This window comes from Eschscholzia californica, unplaced genomic scaffold (genome assembly GCF_041429995.1).
Source record: "Eschscholzia californica isolate CP2 unplaced genomic scaffold, dmEscCali1.0.p SCAF_3, whole genome shotgun sequence".
Classification (NCBI taxonomy): domain Eukaryota; kingdom Viridiplantae; phylum Streptophyta; class Magnoliopsida; order Ranunculales; family Papaveraceae; genus Eschscholzia; species Eschscholzia californica.
Window position 1 is genome coordinate 11,019,128 of NW_028238420.1, and position 21,205 is coordinate 11,040,332.

Below are 21,205 nucleotides of genomic sequence, written 5' to 3' on the forward strand. Positions count from 1 at the left end.
TGTGATTTTGATATGGTTTTAAGTTCCTTATTTATAGATGAGTAGAAAGTTGAAAATCAGTTTGAATTTCTTTCCAAAGTTAGGAAAGACTAGATGAAGTGGTAGTTGATTGATTTTGATTTAAAGTTCAATGTTTTTGTGTAAACCAGTTAAGTTTTTCAATTAAGTATAAGCATGGTATATAAGTCTAATGGCTGAACTAAAAATCAATTAGATTCAATGGTGTTCAATTAAATATTGGCTACTTTGGTTATTCTAAATTGGATAACTTGGTGGTATTTTTGAGATTGTGGGCTATATAGTACATGGTAATAATTATAGGTCAAAAACTCAAATCATTTGAAATTTTTTCATTCTCTTTTTCTTTCTTGGAATTCAACAAGGAAGAAATGAGTTGTGATGTAAAAATATGAAGCTGCCTCATTTGACTCTGTTAATGTGAATATTGTGAAAGGATAACAAGATTTGGCACGTTTTCGGGTAATTTTTGGTTACGATTACGAGGTAATTACCCGTACGGGTACTCGTAAATTAATATGGATTCTAAGTCCAAAATAAAACTTCAAGTCATAATTAGGACAAAAGATACATGGGTCCCGAGTTTGTAATTAGTTCATCCACCCAATTTTGCCTTGCTCTAACTGAAAGAGTAAATTTCTCTGTGTCCCTAGAATGGGATTCACGGGCTCTATTTATAATCATAATTAGATTAGGGTTTAGGGTTTAGATTATTACAATACGCACTGAAAATTTTAACTAAATAAATAATATCTATATAACATATGATGATATATGCAATCAAGACTAACTAATATGAAGAGGGAAATAGGATATGCACATTTGAATTTGAAATTCAAATATTGGCTCAAATCAAGGGAGAGATTTACATGTCTTATCATCCCCCCTCAAGTTGAACGCCTGGTTCACATAGTGAAAGCTTGGAAGATAAAAACCGATGACGAGATTTGACCAATCCCTTGGTGAAGACATCAACAATTTGTTCTTGTGTTGGGATATACCGAACTTGTAATTAACCACAAGCAACCCTTTCTCGGACAAATTGGTAGTCTAAGTCTATATGTTTGCTTCGAGAATGAAGAATATGACTGTGGACCATATATGTTGCACTGATGTTGTCACAATATAGAGTTGGAGGCGTCTTAAGAAAAATACCGACGTCTTTGAGCAATTGTTGGATCCATGCTATCTCTGCAGTAGTGTAGGTCATAGCCCTATTTTCTGCCTCTGTACTGCTCCTAGAAACAGTTGGTGTTTCTTGAATGACCAAACAATCAAATGATTACCGAGATAAACACAAGTACCTGAGATTCATCTACGTGAATCTAGGTCACCGGCCCAATCATCATCTGAATAAGCCGTAACTATTGAGTGGAGACCTCCAATTCGGTAACCTGACTTGGATAAATAAAATAATTCACGTCCAAAAGTGCGTTTGAGATATCGTAAAATATGTTTTACTGCACTAAAATGGACATCGGTGGGGCTATGCATAAGCTGACAAACCTGATTTACTGGATAAGTTATATCAGATCTTGTATGAGACAAATATTGTAGATCACCAACAAGTGATCGATAAAGGGTAGCATCTTGAAACGAAGTACCCTCATTTTGAGACATTTTCTTACCACATGAAGAAGGAGTCGAAATTGGGTTTGAATTGACTAAGCCAATTTTGGATAACAAATCCAAAGTATAGCGAGATAGATTAATAAAAAAGTAGTCCTTTTTAATTCTATTCCTAAAAAATTATGAACCTCACCCAGATCATTCATTGCAAAGTGAGAGTTAAGTCTTGAGATAAACCCTGATATAATTGAGGGATTTTAACCTGTAATGAGGACATCATCAACATATAATAATAAAATAGTAACTGAAGATGAGGTGGTATGAAGAACTAACAAACTCCGATTCTTGAAGATAAGTAATGAAGCGTGTAAACCATGATGGGGGTGTTGTTTAAGGCGGCCATCAATAGCTTTATTTAATCGACAAACATAATCTTGGTAATTTCGATTAACAAATCTAGCAGTTGATGCATAAAAACTTTTGTATCAAGGATTCCATGTAAGAAAGTGTTTTTAACATCTAATTGTCGAATCTGCCAACCGGATGAAATTGCATTACTTAAGATAAGCCGAATTCTAACGAGTTTAACAACTGGCGAAAAATTCTCATCATAATCAATTCCATGTTGTTGTGAATAACCTTTTGCCACCAAACGGGCTTTGAAACGATCTACTGTGTCATAATTCTTGGTTTTAAATCGAAAGGCCCACTTACATGCAACAAGATTCATATAGGAACTAATGACCAAGTCTGATCCTTAATCAAAGAATTTGACTTATCTTCTATTGCCTCACACCATTGTAAGTCTTTCTTTGCCTCTGTATAACATGATGGTTCCATTGGTAAAGGAGCAACAGTAGAAAGAAAATAATGTCAAATTTTATACTTGGCGGCCAACATTGATTGTATTACCTTCAGTTTTGTAATTCCTTGTTTTAGACGTGTGATCATTTGATGTGTTTGAATCGGCACCGGTGGAACATTATCATTCACGGGCAAAACAAATAGAGTGTCATCAATGTTCTGGCCATCTTGGGCAACGGTGGGTTCGTGGAGAGTGCATCATTAGAAGGAAGATATTGGGATGAGTTAGTAGGACTCGAGATTGGCAAGGAATTCTCCAATATTAGATCGGTGGGAAAAGATGAACTGGATTCCTTGGTAGAGGAGATAGATGGTGATGGTTGTGGCGAAGGTGAAGGGGAAGAATATCAAGAAAAACCCATTAAGGTGATTCATTAATGGTAACCTCTCGAATAACATCATGCAAGGAAGGTAATGCATAAGAGAACAATATTTCATCTCTCTTGAGATATAAAGTTTCATGGTTGTGGGGTCTAAACACTTATACCCTTTATGATGGTCACCTGTAAATACACAAGACTTACTTTTAAATTCTAATTTATTTTCCCGATAAGGTGTAAGAAGTGGGTAACACCTACAACCAAAAACTTGAAAAAAATTATAATTTGGATGTTGGTTGAATAAGAGAAAGAAAGGAGATTGATTTTGTAAAATCGGAGTTGGCAAACGATTTATTAGATAAATGGTAGTGCTAAAAGCGTCAGGCAAAAAGGCTTTGGAAGATGACTTTGATGTAGAAGTGCAAGACCCGTTTCGACTATAGGAAAATTTTTTCTTTCCGCCATCCCATTTTGTTGGGGGGTATGGGGAAAAGAAAATTGGTGAAAAATTCCATGTTCAGAAAGAAATTCTTTTAATGAAGTCGAAGAAACTTCGCCACCGCCATCACTTTGTAAAATTTGTATTTCGGAGTTAAACCAATTTTCAACTAGGTGCTTAAAATCCTTAAAGCATTTTAAAAAATCAGATTTTTCTTAAGAAAATACAATCAAGTGTAGCGAGTAGACTCGTCAAAAAATAGTAAAAAAATACCTAAATCCTTAAGAGGATGTTACTAGAGAGGGTCCCCGTAAATCTGTTTGAATTATAGAGATGATGTTTTGGAATGATTAGTTGATAAAGAGTAAGGGGAGATGATGGTGTTTGGAAAGAACACAAGATTCAAACATTTGAGATGGTGATAAATTCTTAATTTGATGAAGCATTTTATTTGAAATTATTTTATTAAAAGTACGAGAGTGTGGGTGTCCTAGGCGCATATGCCACACATTATTTTTAGTACCATTTCCTAGGAAAAAACATTGATGATTGGAGACTCTTAGAAAAATCCCTTAGTGCCTTGCCCGAACATTGGTAAAGTCCCTTTTTGTTAAGACCTTGAAGGAACATCTTTCCCGTTTGTCGTTCATGTACAAAAAACATGGAGTATCACGATAAAAACAACAAAACAATCTAGATCTTTTGTTAGTTGAGAAACTCAAAGTAAATTTTTTGAGAGAGAAGACACATGAAATACATTTTTCAAAGTTATAAAAGAAGTAGGGGAACCAAGTTTGATGTTACCAACATTCTTAACAGAAAGTAATTCACCATTAACAATTGCAACTTGATTTCCTCCATAATACGGTCCCCGAGTTGTCATGTTGGTTGCATCATTGATCATATGATTTGATACTCCGGAATCAGCATAATAATTAAGAAAAAAAATCACTTCTTGAGGTTGGTAAGCAGCGAAGCTTTGTGGGACACCATTGGGCTGGTATGCATAATCATCTCAATGATGACGCTGTAAAGCCGGATGATCATTACGACCACAAATCTGGCAAACAATAGACCAATTTTGTGATTGGAAAGGATTCCCAAGTATGGAAGAAGATAAGAAGAACCACGATTATAAGAATAAGATCCCCATTGATTATTGGATCGAGCTCGACCTTGACCCTGTGTTTGATCGACCACCACGAACACCTCCTCGTACTTGGTAGTTACCTCGATGGTGAGTGGACTTGAAAGATTTAGAAGATGTTGTTGTTTTTGCAACTAAGGCCGTTGAAGATGATAATGAATGTTGATGAGTTATCTTCATCTTCCGAGTATACAATATGGTGGGTGATCAAGTTGATTGCTTGGTGTCTCAAGTAGAGGAGCTACAATTGGAGCTCTTGGTCTTCTCAAGCGATTGGAAAGGTTCGAGGGGAAACTAGCAATTAAGATAATCATTAAACTAGTTAACTTAGTTAAATTATTAGCTTATGCATGAGACCCTGAGAATACTAGTGTTAGACATTAGATGTCAGAGATTTCGCTTAGAACACTAGGAGACACCATAACCCAACAGAACGGTGGATCATGAGATGAAAGATAATCCTATAGAGTAGGTGGGAGGGTGACCTCGTTTGAATAGGTTTATATCTAGACCCAGATCTGAAACTATGGGCATGAGATGTCAAAGTGGATTGGTTGTTTTGGTGCAGGTTGATCAAATTGGATTAGTGCGGAGGATTATATTGTTTTCAAGTGGCAATGTGGAAGGAGTCGCTTAGGAAATATTAACCATCGAAAATTTGTTGCGCTTGTTAATACTCCGTCCGTCCCAAATTGAATGACCTAATTTCTATTTTGGGTTGTCCCATATTAGTGTCCTATATATTTCTAAAAATAAAGAAAAGAACTTTTCGCTCTTTCCAATAATACCCATTACTATATATTTAATGACAACTTTATTTAAAAGTAAGTTAAACTTTTTCATTATAAATTAAAAAAGTTAATAAGGATACAATTGGAAAAACCATATTATTTTTGAAAGTCAAACTCTAATTAATGATGTTCCATTAAAAAGTTGAGGTTTCAAAATACGGCATTCATTTTGGGACTGAGGGAGTACTGATTATAGAGGGTATGTTAGAAGTGACTCGAATATGGATTGGTATCGAACCCGGTTTACGACCCGCCAACCCGCTTACAAGCCGATTTTTTGACCCGTTAGCGGATTGATTGCTGAGACAGGGCTAGTATGCGAAGCAGTGCTCCGAGACAGAGTTGGACTCCGAGACAGAGCTGGGATGTGGAAGCTAGGCTTATGTTGCTGATTAGTGTTACTCATGTATAATGTCGGTTGTAGAGAGAGTTGGTTGTAGAGAGTCGGTGAGGCGGTGGGATTAGGTTTAGTGGCTATATAAACCAAACCCTGAGGAGATATCAGTAGCACAATCTCACGAATCTCTTTTGTAAACTTGTTTGCTTACCATAGTGGAAATCATCGCGCCGTTGTCGCCGTGGAGTAGGTCTCACCAACCGAACCACGTAAATCTCTGTGTTCTGTTCTTGATTGTTCTTTACTACTCCTATTGCTTGTTTAGGATTACTCGTACTGTTCACATTAACCTCGATTGGGCACAACAGGGTATGGCAGGTTTTAAAAATTAGCGAAACAGTTTTTGAGTCTCAATGAGGAGGTTATCGAAAATAAGATCCAAGATCTGTGAGCGTTTAGAATAGAACTTCATGAACTATCTGATGTGCCTGCGGAATTTACAAAATCTTGGTAGATTTTCGTACTTTTATTTGTCTGGAAACGGAGGAGATGGAGATGGATTTCTCATTCAGCTGCTATAGGGTTGTCAATGTTAATTGACACCATCATTTAACCAGTTCGGCCCGTTTGTTTGACCTCCTCTTCAGATATAGGTTATGGGCCACCTAGGTCTTTGCCAACTGTGTACAGCCAGATTTTGTAAGTAGATTTAACGTAACACCATCAAGCAGTATCTAGAATGGCCTGAGATAGGTGGTAATCCTTCGGTTGCGTGTTTGTTTGGCAGTACTCTAGTATAATCAAATAATCTCTTATAATTCACGGTAAACCATTAAAAATCATGTGAAGATTCTCTGTCATAAAAAATTGATCTAAAATATATCAGCGAAGTAATTCGTGATGGTGAAAGGATAACAAGTATGTCAGGTTTGACGAGAATAATTTTGCGCCATTTGTAGATCGAACGGCTAGAATGGTAGAAATTTGATCATAATACTTGTTTGTATGTTTGGTGTCTCTTAAGTGAGACTCGAGATATTTATTGGCTTCTGACAATGATTAACTGTCGAAAGTACCACCCTTTATTGTATGATGTTGTCGTGGTTGATTGGCGATGATGAATAAGACATTCAAGAAATTCAGAGTAGTAGTTAAGCGTGATGGGTAAGAAAGATTAAATATGATTGGTAGCAAGCGAAAGGGGGTGAAGAAACGGCAGCAAAACAATGTAGGAATTAGGAAAAACAGAAGAAAGATCAAGATCCGCTATGACGAAGAACAAGTAACCATGAAAAGAAGTAAAGAAAACGATCAATCACACAGAACACAAGAGACTTACGTGGTTCGGTTACTGAGACTTACTCCACGGCAAACAATGGTGTGATAATTCCCATTGTGATAAGATGAACAAGTTACACCGATGATAAGATATCTCCGAAGTTTCAGTTTATATAGTCCACTGAAAATCCTAACTTCACCGCCTCACCACATCTCTTTCTAATTCTGAAATATACATGGATACCCCTTACATTAATAACCCCCTACCATAAGTATGCCTCCAGACCTTTAACACAGATCATCCCTGCTATAAAAGGTCAACCCTGATAAACGGGTCGCAAACCGAATTAGATATCGACCCATATCCAAGACACTTTCAACAAGATCCATAATGATTATGTTCGATAATCAAGTTCTAGGGAAGGATAGACCAAAACGCTCACATTTGAATAGTGACAAACATAGCCTATGTGTAATTATGTGGTTCTTTATTTGTAACCTCCTTATATATGTATACTGATTATCAAGATCGATACAAGCTACCATTTTTATCCACATTATTCTTTCTCAAATAAAAACTCTCACAAGCTTAATAAGTTTACATCCATTAATGAATACGTCCTACCTATCTATAACACTTACCCCACTATTTATCCACTCAATATCTATCGACATTCCAATGGTTCTTGATAAATTTTTAGCGTTTCACAATTAAGATTGAGCATTCGATTCTCAATTCACACCTTCAAAATAAGAAAAAGAATGAAGGGCCCGTTTGTTACATAGGAAAATAGGTTGGGAAAATCAATTTCCACGGAAAATCAATTGTTCATCGTTTGGTTGGACAAAAATGATGTGAAAATTGATTTTCATAGTAAAAAAAGGTGCGAAAAAAGTCTCAAAATTTTACGACCCAAAAGATGGTAAAACCCATTTCCCATTTTCCTAAAAATCCCACTCTCTCTAGTCCCGTAACTTATCTCTTCTTCTAAGCATAACTCTTTCGTCTTTCTCTAGTTCTCATTTTCTCTCTCGATCGATCGACAACAATATTAGTGAACAATAGCGGTAGCAAAATTCATCTCCTAACCCTAGATAATAACAATAGAAATATCTATTCAATTTGGATATCAATTGAAGTCAAGATTTCCCCTTTCAAATTTTGGGTAATAGCAGTAGATGGATTGAAGAATTTAAAATCAAAACATAACTTCCTTTTACAGATAATTCCCCTTTCAGATTAAAATTTTCTAGTTTAAATACAGTTCTTAATGAATTAGGTTATTCTAGACTTCATCGTCTATCAATAGAAACTTCTAAAATTAAGGTTTAAATTGAATTTAGATCTTAACGAATTGAGTTCTTAATTCGTGTTTAGATTGAGTTCTTAATGAATTATGTTTTTCTTAATCATGTATCTTAATGGAAACTTCTTGAATTAGGGTTTGAATTAAGTTGTTAATAGATTGGTTTTTTTTTATCCTCATATGTTAATGAAAACTCGATCCTTTAATTAGGGTTTTAATTGGATTGAGTTCTTAATGAATTAGGGTTTAAATTGAATTTGAGTTCATGATCTGTAGACGTGTTCTTACGATGGTAAGATGATGAGTTTTACAGAGAAAAAAAATCAATAAGATAATAAATCTTTGTTAATGGAAAATTCTAAAGGTGATCGCCCTTATTGCAACTGGCGCCCCTTTATCTGTAGAAACGGGTGTCGACAATAGCATTGTAGGGTTCTCTACATCAGTGGCGAATCTAGGATTTTCATCCAACGTAGGCTAAAATTAAAGTTCAGAGAATTTTGGGTTATTTCCCAATGGCCCCTAACTTTGTGACTAGCTTCCTGCCTGGCCCTCTACTTTAGCAATAATTCCCGTATTATCTTTAACTTTCCGTTACTCTCTCCTCCATCTCATTTTCTCTTTCTGCCACATCATTTCAGCACGCCACATCATCATCTTCACCGGCAGGGGTCGACGACCGGCCAAATTTTCGGCCGGCGACCTTCAATTTATTTTATTTTTCTCTCTCAATTTTTTTTTTTTAATTCTCTCCTCTCTCTCTCTCTCTAAACTCCGGCGAAAGGGGGTTTCCCTTCCCCGGAGGTCTGTTCATCACGAACTCTTGAAAAATCTTGGCCAGCCAGCGACCCCCACCAGTGAAGAATTTTTTTTAGAGAGAGAGAGGAGAGAATTAAATTCTTTTTTTTTAGAGAGAGAAAAATAAATAAATTGAAGGTCGCCGACCGGAAATTTGGCCAGCCAGCGACCCCGCCGGTGAAGACGATGATGTGGCGTGCTGAAATGATGTGGCAGAAAGAGAAAATGAGATGAAGGAGAGAGAGTAACGGAAAGTTAAAGATAACGGAAAAAGGGGGCCATACGGGAATCATTGCTAAAGTAGGGGGCCAGACAGGAAGCTAGTCACAAAGTCAGGGGCTATTTGAGAAATAACCCTAAATCTTTTAAGTAGAAATATGTTATCAAACTCTTGAAAAATCTTGTTTTTCCCTCTACGAACACTTTGTGTAGTTTCTTATTACTAGTTTCATTAGTTTTAGGTAAAATTTACTCTCTCTACCATAACCCTGAATCGAAGGTTCCACTGAGTTTGAACCGTGTGCTCGATCGAGGTTTTGTTTCAATAGAGAAAGAGATCAATGGTGAGAGAAGAGAAAGAAAAAGAGACAAAGAAAGAACAATAGGAGGAACAAGCAACACCAAGGTTTAACACTCGCACTATAAATCAATTGAGCTACTTAAGCGTTGTGTTATTAATATGAATGGTCAACTATTAATTCTCTTTTCGGGTGACCTAAAATTTTGTGTTTATTCGTTCTTCCGTAAGTGAGGGTAGCTATAGCCTACCCTAGCCTTATACTAGATCGACATCTGTTTTAGATGTTCTCTTTATATTTTCTCATTACATAACACATACAAAAACTTATATTTCAAAAACTTAAATTTCTTTCCTGTAAAAAGAACTTGTCATGTTTTAAATGGTGTCTAAGTTATTTTTCTTAAATATGCAAGTAGTGTCATGAATATTTCATAAGTTTGTTGTTTTCTTTTGTTGAAGTACACACAAACAACAACACTACAACACTTCACGAGCAAATGAAGAAAAATAATGCCACGTATTCTGTCTGCAGTTTTTCCTCCCCCATTTAGCTAGTGCATCCGCCTCTGTGTTGCAGTCTCTACGAATGTAGGAAAACCGAATGTGGGTAAACTTGCCCTTCATATTCAGAATCTCTGCCAAATGCTTTCTGGCCTGCCATTGAGTAGAGTGACTTTGGTCTTCTAAGTAGGAAAGAACATTAATGTTGTCACTTTTTATATGGATATGGGTGATCTGAAGGTCTATCGTCCATGAAAGGACAACCTTAATGGCGATGCTTTCACATTCTTCCGCATTCTGACCTCTGATTGAGTCTGCACACGCTGCAATAAAATCGAAATCTGAGTCATAAGTTTGTTGTTGTATTGAAATAGAAGTAAGTTTGGGGCGTTGTTTCTCATCTTTTTCACTTCCATGTACTACTTATTCTCTAACCACGAACAAAAAAAAAAAAAGAAAAAGACTAGGAACAAAAGAAAGTGAGAATGGATTCCCTCACAAAAGACCGTTGAATCCAGCTAGATGCCACGTCAGACTGAAGCTCGTAGATCCCACCATCTTTCCCATAGAGAGAGAGACATTGAGAGAGAGTACAAATGATTCAAACGGCTACTGAGCAATGTCTTCTTGCATGCTCAGCGAAATCCCCAAGAAAGAAAACAGACTAGATAGATGTATTCCAACCGTTAGATTCTCTGACCATTAAATCACGTGTTTCGATGAAATTTTAAACATAATCCCCCATTACGACAAAACTTTTATAATTGCTTGCTTATATCTCTCTCTCTCTCATTCTGCTATAAAGATGACACCATCTGCTCACTTACTGACTGACCCCACTCTACTTTTTCACTTACAACTTTCTTATTCTTTTTTTTATTAATTCCACAACCCAAGCAAAGCAAGCAAACCCTTGTTTCCTGTTCAAAAAGTTAACCTCAAAAAAGGGTAACCCCATTTCCTCTGTTTTCCACTCTCACTCTCTCCCCACTCTCTATATCATCTGGGTTTTGTTTCTCCCAGGATTTAGTCAAGTGGGTATATTGTGCAGTATATGGTTTTTGAAAGTTTAGGTTTTCTTTCTTTGAGGCAATGAAGAATCTTGCTAGAGGAACTATGGGTTTGCTTCTTCTTTTGCTATTTTCAGTATTCCTTGCTTCTGCTGCTGCTCCTGCTTCTTCTTCTTCTGATGAAGGTGACTTCCCTCTTCTTATTCTGTCTGCTTTACTGACTAATGACTTAACCTCTCTCTCTCACACACATGGATTTGATGGGTTATATGTAGTTTGAGCTGATTACAAGAGTGATTTTGGTTTCTTCTTATGTTAATGATTATTTTCATTTTTCATCACCCATTTTTTCCCTTTGTCTATGTTTGGTGGGGATTTGTTTTTCTTTGCAAAAATGAGGTAGGGAAGTCAGCCATTGAACTAGAAACACAAAAAAGGAAGAAATTTGAGATTTATTTGGGTAAATTTTGTTCCTTTTTCTCAAGCTGGTTGAGTCATTAAAATGGTGGATTGATAAATTAGATGTTAGAACAAAAAAAAAGTGGGTTTGGGTTTCTTGAATTATTCAAAGTCTTTACTAATTTTTGGGGCAAGATTAGATTGTTTTAATACTTGATTTTCATAAAGTTCTTCAATGAAAAAATAGATTAGGTCAAAACTTGTACATTTCTCACACATTTACTATTAGAAAAAGAGTAAAGAAGAAGAAGGTTGTAAAATGTCATTCATTACCCAACCCTCCCTGTCATTACCTAGTCAGGTTCTAGAATGCCCTACTTGTGCAAATGACAAAAATACCCTTAACTACATTTGAAAATGGGAAGTTTTTAATGATGTAGATGTAGCTTCTACAATTTACAGAAGGCTAAAATGTTGTCATCTTGTTATGGAAAGTTTTGTGGACCCACTTCATGTGTCTATATGGATGCCATAGATTTTTTTTAAAGGAATTAAAAAACCCATGTGGAATACATGTCATTGTCTCTCAATGTGACCTAATATGTTCAAATACTATACAATATTTTGTCCCTATGTTTCTATATATGTAGCCTTTCCATGTATAAAAGGTTAGTTCAACAAAAAAAAAATGTATAAAAGGTTATATCATAATATACTATGATATATTGTTTGATTAAGGTGTTCATGTGATAATCACATACCTACCTATAAAAGGGTTTAACATATCTTGTTTTAATAATGCTTATTTTAAAATTTAGTAAGTGGAATCACATGAATATTCTTTTATCGTCACAAACCAGCACGTGTGTGACGTTTACAATATGTGATCGATTAATACATTATGTTGTTCTTTAGACCAAATATACTATTGGTACTTCAATCTCACCTCATGCCCTGCTTGCTTCTTTACCATGTACCTCGAGATAGATACTAAAGTTAATCTGTTGGGTTGAGTTAATTTGAGGTATCAATGGTTGTTTGTTTCCACAATCATAATCACTATGTATAGTTGTTGCATTCAAAATTACTTAGGTCGCTAGTACTGCATTCAAGTTCCAAAGTCATTTTGGTAAATGGTTGTTGAGGGGTTAGCTTTGGGATTATTTTTCGACTTCAATAACTACTATGAGTCTCTCTCTTCATTTAGTTTACTGTAATGAAATGGATTTGGCACCAAATGTTATTGACTTAAAATAAGTTTTAACAAAAGATAAAGAAAAATAATTGCCATATTCCATAGAGAAAGGTTTCTTCCAATCTAGGGGTATGAGTATTCTAGGGTATGAGTATTCTGGTGGCTCAGATTTCCAAAATCCTTGAATTTGTCATAAAGTGGCATTTTTCATCCTTGATAAGTGCTAGACAGCTGGTATAGATCTGTTTTATATCAAATGTATATTGGTTCAAGAATATATGTTGTGTGAGGACAAAGAAAGGTCCACAAAACAAGTTGTGAAAAAGTATACATTATTAGCATACTTTCTCCGGACAGGGCTTGTAGTTATATAGAAATGTTTCTGCAGTTTCTTCCCTTGTAGAATCACATGCTAATATAATAATTTTTGGGGTCGTTTGGGGGTCCAAGCTATTGTATGGGTCTTCAGAAATGGAGTTCGATTCTCTTCACCCACGCCATTATGGTTAAGGATTTAGGGTTTCATACCCACCCATATGACTAATGTAATCGTTCGAACTTGACCAATCGCCTAGTTTGCTTGTTCTTTAGGTGGTTTCTTCCGAGAGGATTTGATGCTATGTAAGAAAGAGTCCCATCTAATCATCAGCTCAACATGGAAGTTCTTATTCAATATGGTTTAGTCCTTGTGACTAAGGCCTTAGACGTTACACCATTATTATGTGCGAAAGAAAAAGATAGTATTTTTAATAACTAAAATACGCGGATACTTGGCTTGTAATAGGCGATACCCATTTAAGGTTGAGATAGTTTGATCTTTGAATATCTTAATGTTTTCACTTAACACTTCTAAGAACCTAACTAGTTAGGTCTTGATCTTTTGTTGCAACAAGTAATGTTATTACATACCTTTCAACAAAAAAAGTTAACGAGAAAACTAAAATCTTTCCTTGTGGCTTTTAGGTGCCTTTATTGGGGTGAACATCGGCACTGCTCTGTCCGACATGCCGAACCCAACTCAGGTGGCTGCCCTACTCAAAGCCCAGCAAATCCGGCATGTCCGCCTCTATGATGCAGATAGAGCAATGCTTCTTGCACTTGCTAATACTGGAGTACGAGTTACTGTTTCTGTACCAAACAATGAACTACTAGGTGTGGGCCAATCAAACACAACTGCTGCTAACTGGGTAGCCCGCAATGTGGCTGCACATGTTCCTGCTACTAACATTACAGCTATAGCTGTAGGATCTGACATCCTAACAGCCCTGCCTAATGCTGCACCTATCCTCGTATCTGCCATGAAATACATTCAGTCTGCACTTGTTGCATCAAACCTCGATAGTCAAATTAAAGTCTCTACCCCACTCGCTTCCTCGATTATTCTGGACTCATTTCCACCATCTCAAGCCTTCTTTAACACTTCTTGGCTTCCGGTTTTGGTTCCCATGTTCAAATTCCTACAAGACACTAGATCCTACCTTATGCTTAATGTCTATCCATACTATGACTATATGCGATCAAATAATGTTATTCCATTAGATTATGCACTTTTCCGCCCTCTCCCTCCCAACAAAGAAGCAGTGGACTCCAACACTCTCCTGCATTACACAAATGTTTTTGATGCTGTAATTGATGCTGCTTATTTTGCCATGGCTTCCTTGAACTTCACGAATATCCCAATCGTAGTTACTGAATCTGGTTGGCCTTCAAAAGGCGATGCAAATGAGCCCGACGCAACTATCGATAATGCGAATACATATAACAGTAATTTGATTAGACATGTTTTGAATAATACCGGGACTCCAAAACACCCGGGAGTAGTGGTTAGTACTTACATTTATGAGCTTTATAACGAAGATTTGAGGTCCGGACTTTCTGAGAAGAATTGGGGGCTATTCGATGCGAATGGGGTTCCGATTTATATAATGCATTTGACTGGTTCTGGAGCTGTACTCGCTAATGACACGACAAATCAGACTTACTGTGTAGCAAGAGATGGCGCCGATATTAAGATGTTGCAAGCAGCTCTGGATTGGGCTTGCGGGCCTGGAAAAGTGAATTGTACGGATCTGTTACAGGGTCAGCGATGCTATGAACCGGACACTGTGGCTGCACATGCTACTTATGCATTCGATACGTATTATCATCAGGCAGGAATGGGTCCTGGAACTTGTTCCTTCAATGGAGTTGCTTCAGTTACTACCAATGACCCAAGTGAGTAAAATCAATCCCTCCCATCATACAGTTCTTTGTTGGTATATGAACAAGTTCATTGAAACTGCATTAAAAGGTTACTGATGTAGAACTTTTTTTTTCGTGGTCCAGGTCATGGTAGCTGTGTATTTCCTGGAAGGTGCGGTTCTAACCTTGTTATTTTGGCTTATCTGTTATTGAGTAATGCTAGACCCCATCTTAGAGAGATATACGGCCAGGCCCAAGCGTCACGTGTTAAACCTTTTAGACTGCATATTATAGAAATCCACATGAAGGTGGGCTGCTAATAATTTATATTTTTTGTTTTTCTTGTAGTGGCGGTAGAAATGGGACCTTCGTAAACGGAACACTGGAAGTTCCATCCTCGAACTCAACTACCTCCAACTCAGTTCGTCGTTGTGATGGTAATATTTATTCAAGCTCCCTGACTGCTGGTGTTCTTGTACTACTTTTTAGTGCAGTATTCTTGTAGAGAGGTGAACCAAATTCCGTCAAAGCTCTTGGGGACTCGCTATAATTTAATTGTCGTTAAACAACTGCAATCACCCAATTTTGTTATTCTCGTCCGAGAGAGGAAGAGAAAGGGGTGTTTAGAGCAGCAGATGAAACATGAGTTTGATTATTCTGTTGATGATAATGAGTGGTTCATTGGCTTTTGTACAAAAAACCAAGCAAAGAAGGGATTTATTTGGGAGGATTTACTAGTAATGTGTATCTATCCCTGATTTAAGTTAGGGTTAAGCTGATTCTTTTGAATTACTTTAGATTTTCATGATATTTGATCCCAATATCTGCTCAATGTTGTCTTCTCCAATATGTCATCTTGATTTTGTAAGAAACGGCTTATTTCTTTCTTGTTTCTTACTTGGAATTTTGTGGCAAATGCCTCAACAAAAAGGATAAGATGTTGAACGAGTCTGTCCCACCTGTCTAGTTTCAACTCCATCTACAATTGGATAACTAAAACCTCACAAGTACTCGGACAGTTAAAGTGGACCTTTTGTTCTCCTTTATGAACCCTAAACCTTTACCGGTTCACTAAAGAGGGGGGGGGGGGGGGGGGGGGGGGGGGGGGGGGGGGGGGGTAGGGGGTGCGGGGGATTTTAAATGTCCTCAAATGTCTGTGTTATTGGTTGGGGACATTTAAAATGTCTCTAAATGTCCGTGTTATTCGTTTGTGACATTTCAAATGTCCTGAAATGTCTGTGGTATTCGTTAGAGACACGAAATTAAGGACATTTCAAGACAAATTGGTTTTGGAGACATGTGAGGACATTTTAGTGTAAATTTATATGGAAGACACTTGTGGACATTTCATTAAGAAATATAAAAATAATTATTATTATTATCAAATTAGATTAAATAATTTATAATAAATAATATATAAAAATATTAATTATTATAATACTTTATTATAGTAATAATGATATTATTGCCATTACTATATTATACTATTATTATATTATTATAATATTATCTTATTATTATATTATTATACTATATTATTATTATCTTATTATATGTTACTATATTATTGTATATTATTATTATATTATATTATTACTATATTATATTATTATTATTATATTATAGTAATAATGATATTATTATCATATTACTATATTATATTATTATCCTATTATTATTACATTATTTTCTTATATTACTATATTATTGTATTATTATTATTATATTATTATATTATTATATTATTGTATTATTATTATTATATTTTATAATATTATCTTATTATATTACTATGTTATATTATTATTATCTTATTATATGTTACTATATTATTGTATTATTATATTATTATATTATATTATAGTAATAATGATATTATTATCATATTACTATATTATATTATTATTATATTATATATATATATATATTAGTATACAATATAAAATAATACATATTTACCAATTGTCCATCAATGTTCACAGATATCTACGGATGGCTACCAAAGTCGAAAAATATATTTTCGAAATAATGGTACAATTATTTTTATTTCATATGATTAAACGATAATGATAAAATTAAATAAATAAATGTCCACCAATTGTCCATAAATGTCCTCAGATATCCACAGACGTCCACAAAACTCGAAAAATATATTTTTAAAATATGAGTACAAATATTATTTTGTATGGTTAGACAATAATGATAATACTAAAATAATAAATGCCTACCAATTGTCATCCATGATGAGATAATAATAATAATAATAATAATAATAATAATAATAATAATAATAATAATAATAATAATAATAATAATAATAATAATAATATCCACTACACATTTTGTCCATGGATTCAATATGTTGAAATGTCTCCAAAACATTTTGTCTATAAACCAAATGTCTTGAAATGTCCATAAAGACTTTTTGTCCATGAATCAAATGTCTTAAAATGTCTATAAAGACATTTTGTCTACAGATAAATGTCTCAAAATGTCTTAAAATGTCTCGAAATGTCTACGAGACATTTTGTCCACGAATATCCTCCTAAATCCCTATCCACTACCCCCCTAAGTTAGTTTATAAATAGGTTTTTTTTTGTTGAACTTTATAAATAGGTCTTTGGTAAAGGGACATGGTTTAGGTGTATTGGGACACAAATTGTAAAGGGACTTTGGCACTTTTCGTAACTAGACATTAACTTGCAAACAAGTCCTTCAAAATATTTCATATTTATTTAAAAAGATCTTTTTAAACAATTCAATTAAAATGTTTTAGAATCAATAAAGTCTAAAACCTTAGAGGGTGCTTCTAAAGGTACCGGGCCAAAAGGCTATTAGCATCAGAAAATTTTAATGACTCAGGTCAATGGCCATTGACCCGAGTTTTCTATAAGCACCAGGTTTTAATGAGGGTTACGTTCACTTTCATCATATTTCTCTCTCTCAAACCATTCCCGGTCAGTGACTCATTGGGTCAAACCCTCGTGATCTTTCTTCTCCAATCGGTCTTCATTCTAGAGAGAGAAAATCCAGTTCATAAGGTATTTTTCTTATTAATTCTTATATGTAATTCTGAAGTGGGTTTTGTCTAAAATTGAAGTGGGTTTTGATTATTACTCCTAGCAATAGAATATCAAACCCTGTGATATCTTTCTTCTCTAATCCGTCTTCATTCTAGAGCGATAAAATCTAGTTCGTAAGGTATTTTTCTTATCAATTCTTATATGTAATTCTGAAATAGTTTTAGTTATTAAATCATCCTAAGTAATTCTGTTAATTGTTATATTAGATAACGGAATTTGTTTCTGCATTTATGATCCGAATTTTGAATCAATTAGAATTTTATGATTTTGAATTCTGTTAATTGTTCAGATTAAGTACATACAGGATAATCAAAAACTTCTTTATGATTCAACACCCGCTAATATACTAATTCGTTGCTAAAATTCGCCGATTTATCTCTGAATCCATTATCAATTATTCGTTGTCTTCATCAATTTTACAGTCACCCATCAACTCTCTGCAAGCTGATGCTGATGATCTTGTTGGAATCCATCCTAATTCGTGTTCTTTAAAAGCATCTATGGTTGAAATTGAAAGAATTAGAGTAATGGGGAATATGGCGAGGATGATTCTAACAGGATGATTGCATTTGGAGGAAACTGACCATAGACCTAAATGATTGCATTTGACATCTCTCATCTCTGTTGTTTGTGTGGATTGAAATACTCACGGATTAAGAGAAACGGTTTAGCCAATCCGTGAGCATGTGAAGAGTAGCGGATTGGCTAATCCGTGACTTAATGGAAAAGGACGGTCCGTCTGTCTAGTATGTCTTAGAACATCATTGTTCCATCTAGAATTCTTGTAGGATTTTGTGGGAGATGGATGGACGCGTTAGGATTAACTCCACTTGACCGGTGCCTACATAGTTAAACGGTGCTAATAGACAAAGAAGTGGTTGGGCCTGGTGCTAATAGAGATGGATGCTAACAGCCTTTTGGCTCGGTGCCTTTAGAAGCACCCAACCTTAGATCTCTTTCATCTTCCCAAAAACGAGCTCCCCCTCTCAAACCGAGCTCTCCCTCTCAAATCGAGTTCTCCCTCTCTTTCTCTCTCTCTCTCTCCCTTTCTCTCTCCCTCTCTCCCTCTCTTTCTCTCTCTTTCTTTCTTTCTTTCTCTCTCTCTCTCTCTCTCTCTCTCTCTCTCTCTCTCTCTCTCTCTCTCTCTCTCTCTCTCTCCCTCTCTCCCTCTCTCTCTCTTCCTCTTTCTCTCCCTCTCTCTCCCTCTCTCTCTCTCTCTCTCTCTCCAAATCAGTAAGAAATCGAGTTTTTCAAACGAGTTAATTGGTACAAACAACATTCGCATAAGAAAAAAATTGGCTACATAAAGTAAAATAAATGAATTAGTACAAACAACATTCGCAGAAGAAAAAAATTTGACCAATATAGCAGAATTTAGGGCATTGTGGTCGAAATTTATTAAATATTTCGCTACCGAAATTTTGAAACCTTTTTTCTGACAAAAATAATCAGTTTTTTCGACCATTGTGGCCGAAAAAGGTCATCTTCACCAATAAAAAAAGGTTGCGGCTTTGGGGCATAAAGAATAATCTCCGGGGAATAAATTCTCGAGGGAATATGTGTTTTTTTGTATATTCTCGGGGGCATATTTTATTTTAGTCCATAAACTCATTTGATCAAACATTGCCCCCTAATCTTCATCTTCTTTATCACCTTCACCACAACAACTTCCCACTACTACCATTCCGACCACCATGGACACCTCTTCTCTCTCCTCTCTCACGCATTGCAATCCTCTCTGTTGGTCTCTCCCTCTCAAAACTTACCTCTTTGGACATTAGAGTTATGATAATGATCCTTATCACAAGTGAGAAAAGAAGTTAAGAAACAAAAATGGAGTCGAAAAGTTCATTTGATAGGGTATAGAGATAGGAGAAGCATATATACTACAGGAGTATAGAAATGGCTGCACCAACTTGACCTCCATCTTGATGAACAGTCTGAGAGACTAAACCCATCGAGCCAATACTTCCACCACCATAAACAAGATTCAACTTTCCTTACTGATGCAGGGAGATTTTCATGAGATATTCCAAGTATCTTGGATCTTAAAATCTAGTTATTTTAGTAGTATAATATTTTTGTTCGTAGAGAATTATTATTTTTAGCAGTTTTATATTTTTTAGGAAACCTTTTAGGTTTTAGATTCTAGTATTTTATTTATTTAGAAGTTGTTATTAGAATTTGATTAGGTTTAGGAAAGTAGTATTTTATTTATTAGAAATTGTTATTTGAGTTTGATTAGGTTAAGGAAACCCTAAGTCTATATAAAGGGGGATCTAGGAGTTGTTTTATTCATTCAATCAATAAAATTCAGTATTTTAGTATTCTTGTTATCAATTTCGGTTCAATAGTCTTTAGACGGAGTTCTAAGGCTTTTATCAGTTTTTCCGCTGCGTCAGTTGGCATCAAGAGCGAGGTTTCTCCTGGCTTAATGGCAGAAGACGAAGCTAGAAACACAAACCTCGACGGTGAACGAGGTAACAATGTCATGTGGGCAAAAATTGACGGTTTGAGTCATCAACTAACCCAAGTTATGGAGATGATTAACAACCTGAATGTCAATACAAACCCTAGGCAACCTATTAACAGAGAACGTGTTGAGGGATTCGCCCACAACCAAGCTGTTAATAGAAACGAAGGCAGAGCACAACCACTTCAACAATATGCTGGCAACCAAGAAAATAGAGGTAACTATTATCCTAACCAATTATATCCGCGTAGATATTATGATGAATACAAAATCAAGAAAGAAATACCACTCTTCAATGGTTATTTGTCGGTCGAAGAGTTCCTTGATTGGCTACATGAGGTTGAGCGGCAAGTGAATATGTCATATACTGTTCCTGGTGAACAGATGGTAAACATTATTGCTTGTAGGCTGAAAGGAAGTGCTGCTGTTTGGTGGGATCAGTTACAACGTCAAAGAGTGGGGCAAGGAAGGGCTCCAATCCAGAATTGGCCGTCTATGAAAGAAAACCTGAGAGAGAGGTTCTTACCACAAGATTATCAACAACACTTGTTTATGACTTACCAGAACTGTAGACAAGGATTGCGTTCGGTGGGTGATTACTATGAGGAGTTTTCAAAACTGGCTCAAAGAAACAATATGGAGAACATTATAGAATATGAAGATGTTGTAGCAAATCGATTTTTAAGCGGATTAAAATTTAGTTTGCGAGAAAAAGTGGGGATAGTTACAGTATGGACTATTCAGGAGGCGTACAACTTGGCCCTAAAAATTGAAGCTGAGGAACGGGAATATAGGAAGTTTGGATTTCAGAGGGAAGAACAACCTCACTTAACTATAAAAAAAGGTAAAAACAGCTCCCTTAGAGAATGTTGAACCACCACAAATTGTGAGCATAGAAAATTCAAGTAATATTACTCACAAATCAAAACCACTTCAACAATATGCTGGCAACCAAGAAAATAGAGGTAACTATTA

At 35.6% G+C, this 21,205-nt stretch overlaps 1 protein-coding gene across 1 annotated transcript; it reads left to right on the top strand.

Annotated features, from left to right (window-relative positions):
* Positions 1-10,696: 10,696 nt before the first annotated feature.
* Positions 10,697-15,546, top strand: LOC147548370 (glucan endo-1,3-beta-glucosidase 2-like). The gene is made up of 4 exons (XM_086668751.1): positions 10,697-11,084; positions 13,457-14,707; positions 14,819-14,846; positions 15,023-15,546. Exons 1-4 carry the CDS (start codon positions 10,982-10,984, stop codon positions 15,177-15,179), a joined length of 1,539 nt encoding a protein of 512 aa, XP_086524877.1. The 5' UTR covers positions 10,697-10,981; the 3' UTR covers positions 15,180-15,546.
* The last annotated feature ends 5,659 nt before the right edge of the window (positions 15,547-21,205 follow it).

Coding starts and splice junctions, on each gene's coding strand:
- LOC147548370 (XM_086668751.1), top strand. CDS start 10,982: ATGAAGAATCTTGCTAGAGGAACTATGGGTTTGCTTCTTCTTTTGCTA. Junction 11,085..13,456: donor TTCTTCTTCTTCTGATGAAG/GTGACTTCCCTC, acceptor TGTGGCTTTTAG/GTGCCTTTATTGGGGTGAAC. Junction 14,847..15,022: donor AGCTGTGTATTTCCTGGAAG/GTGCGGTTCTAA, acceptor TTTTTCTTGTAG/TGGCGGTAGAAATGGGACCT.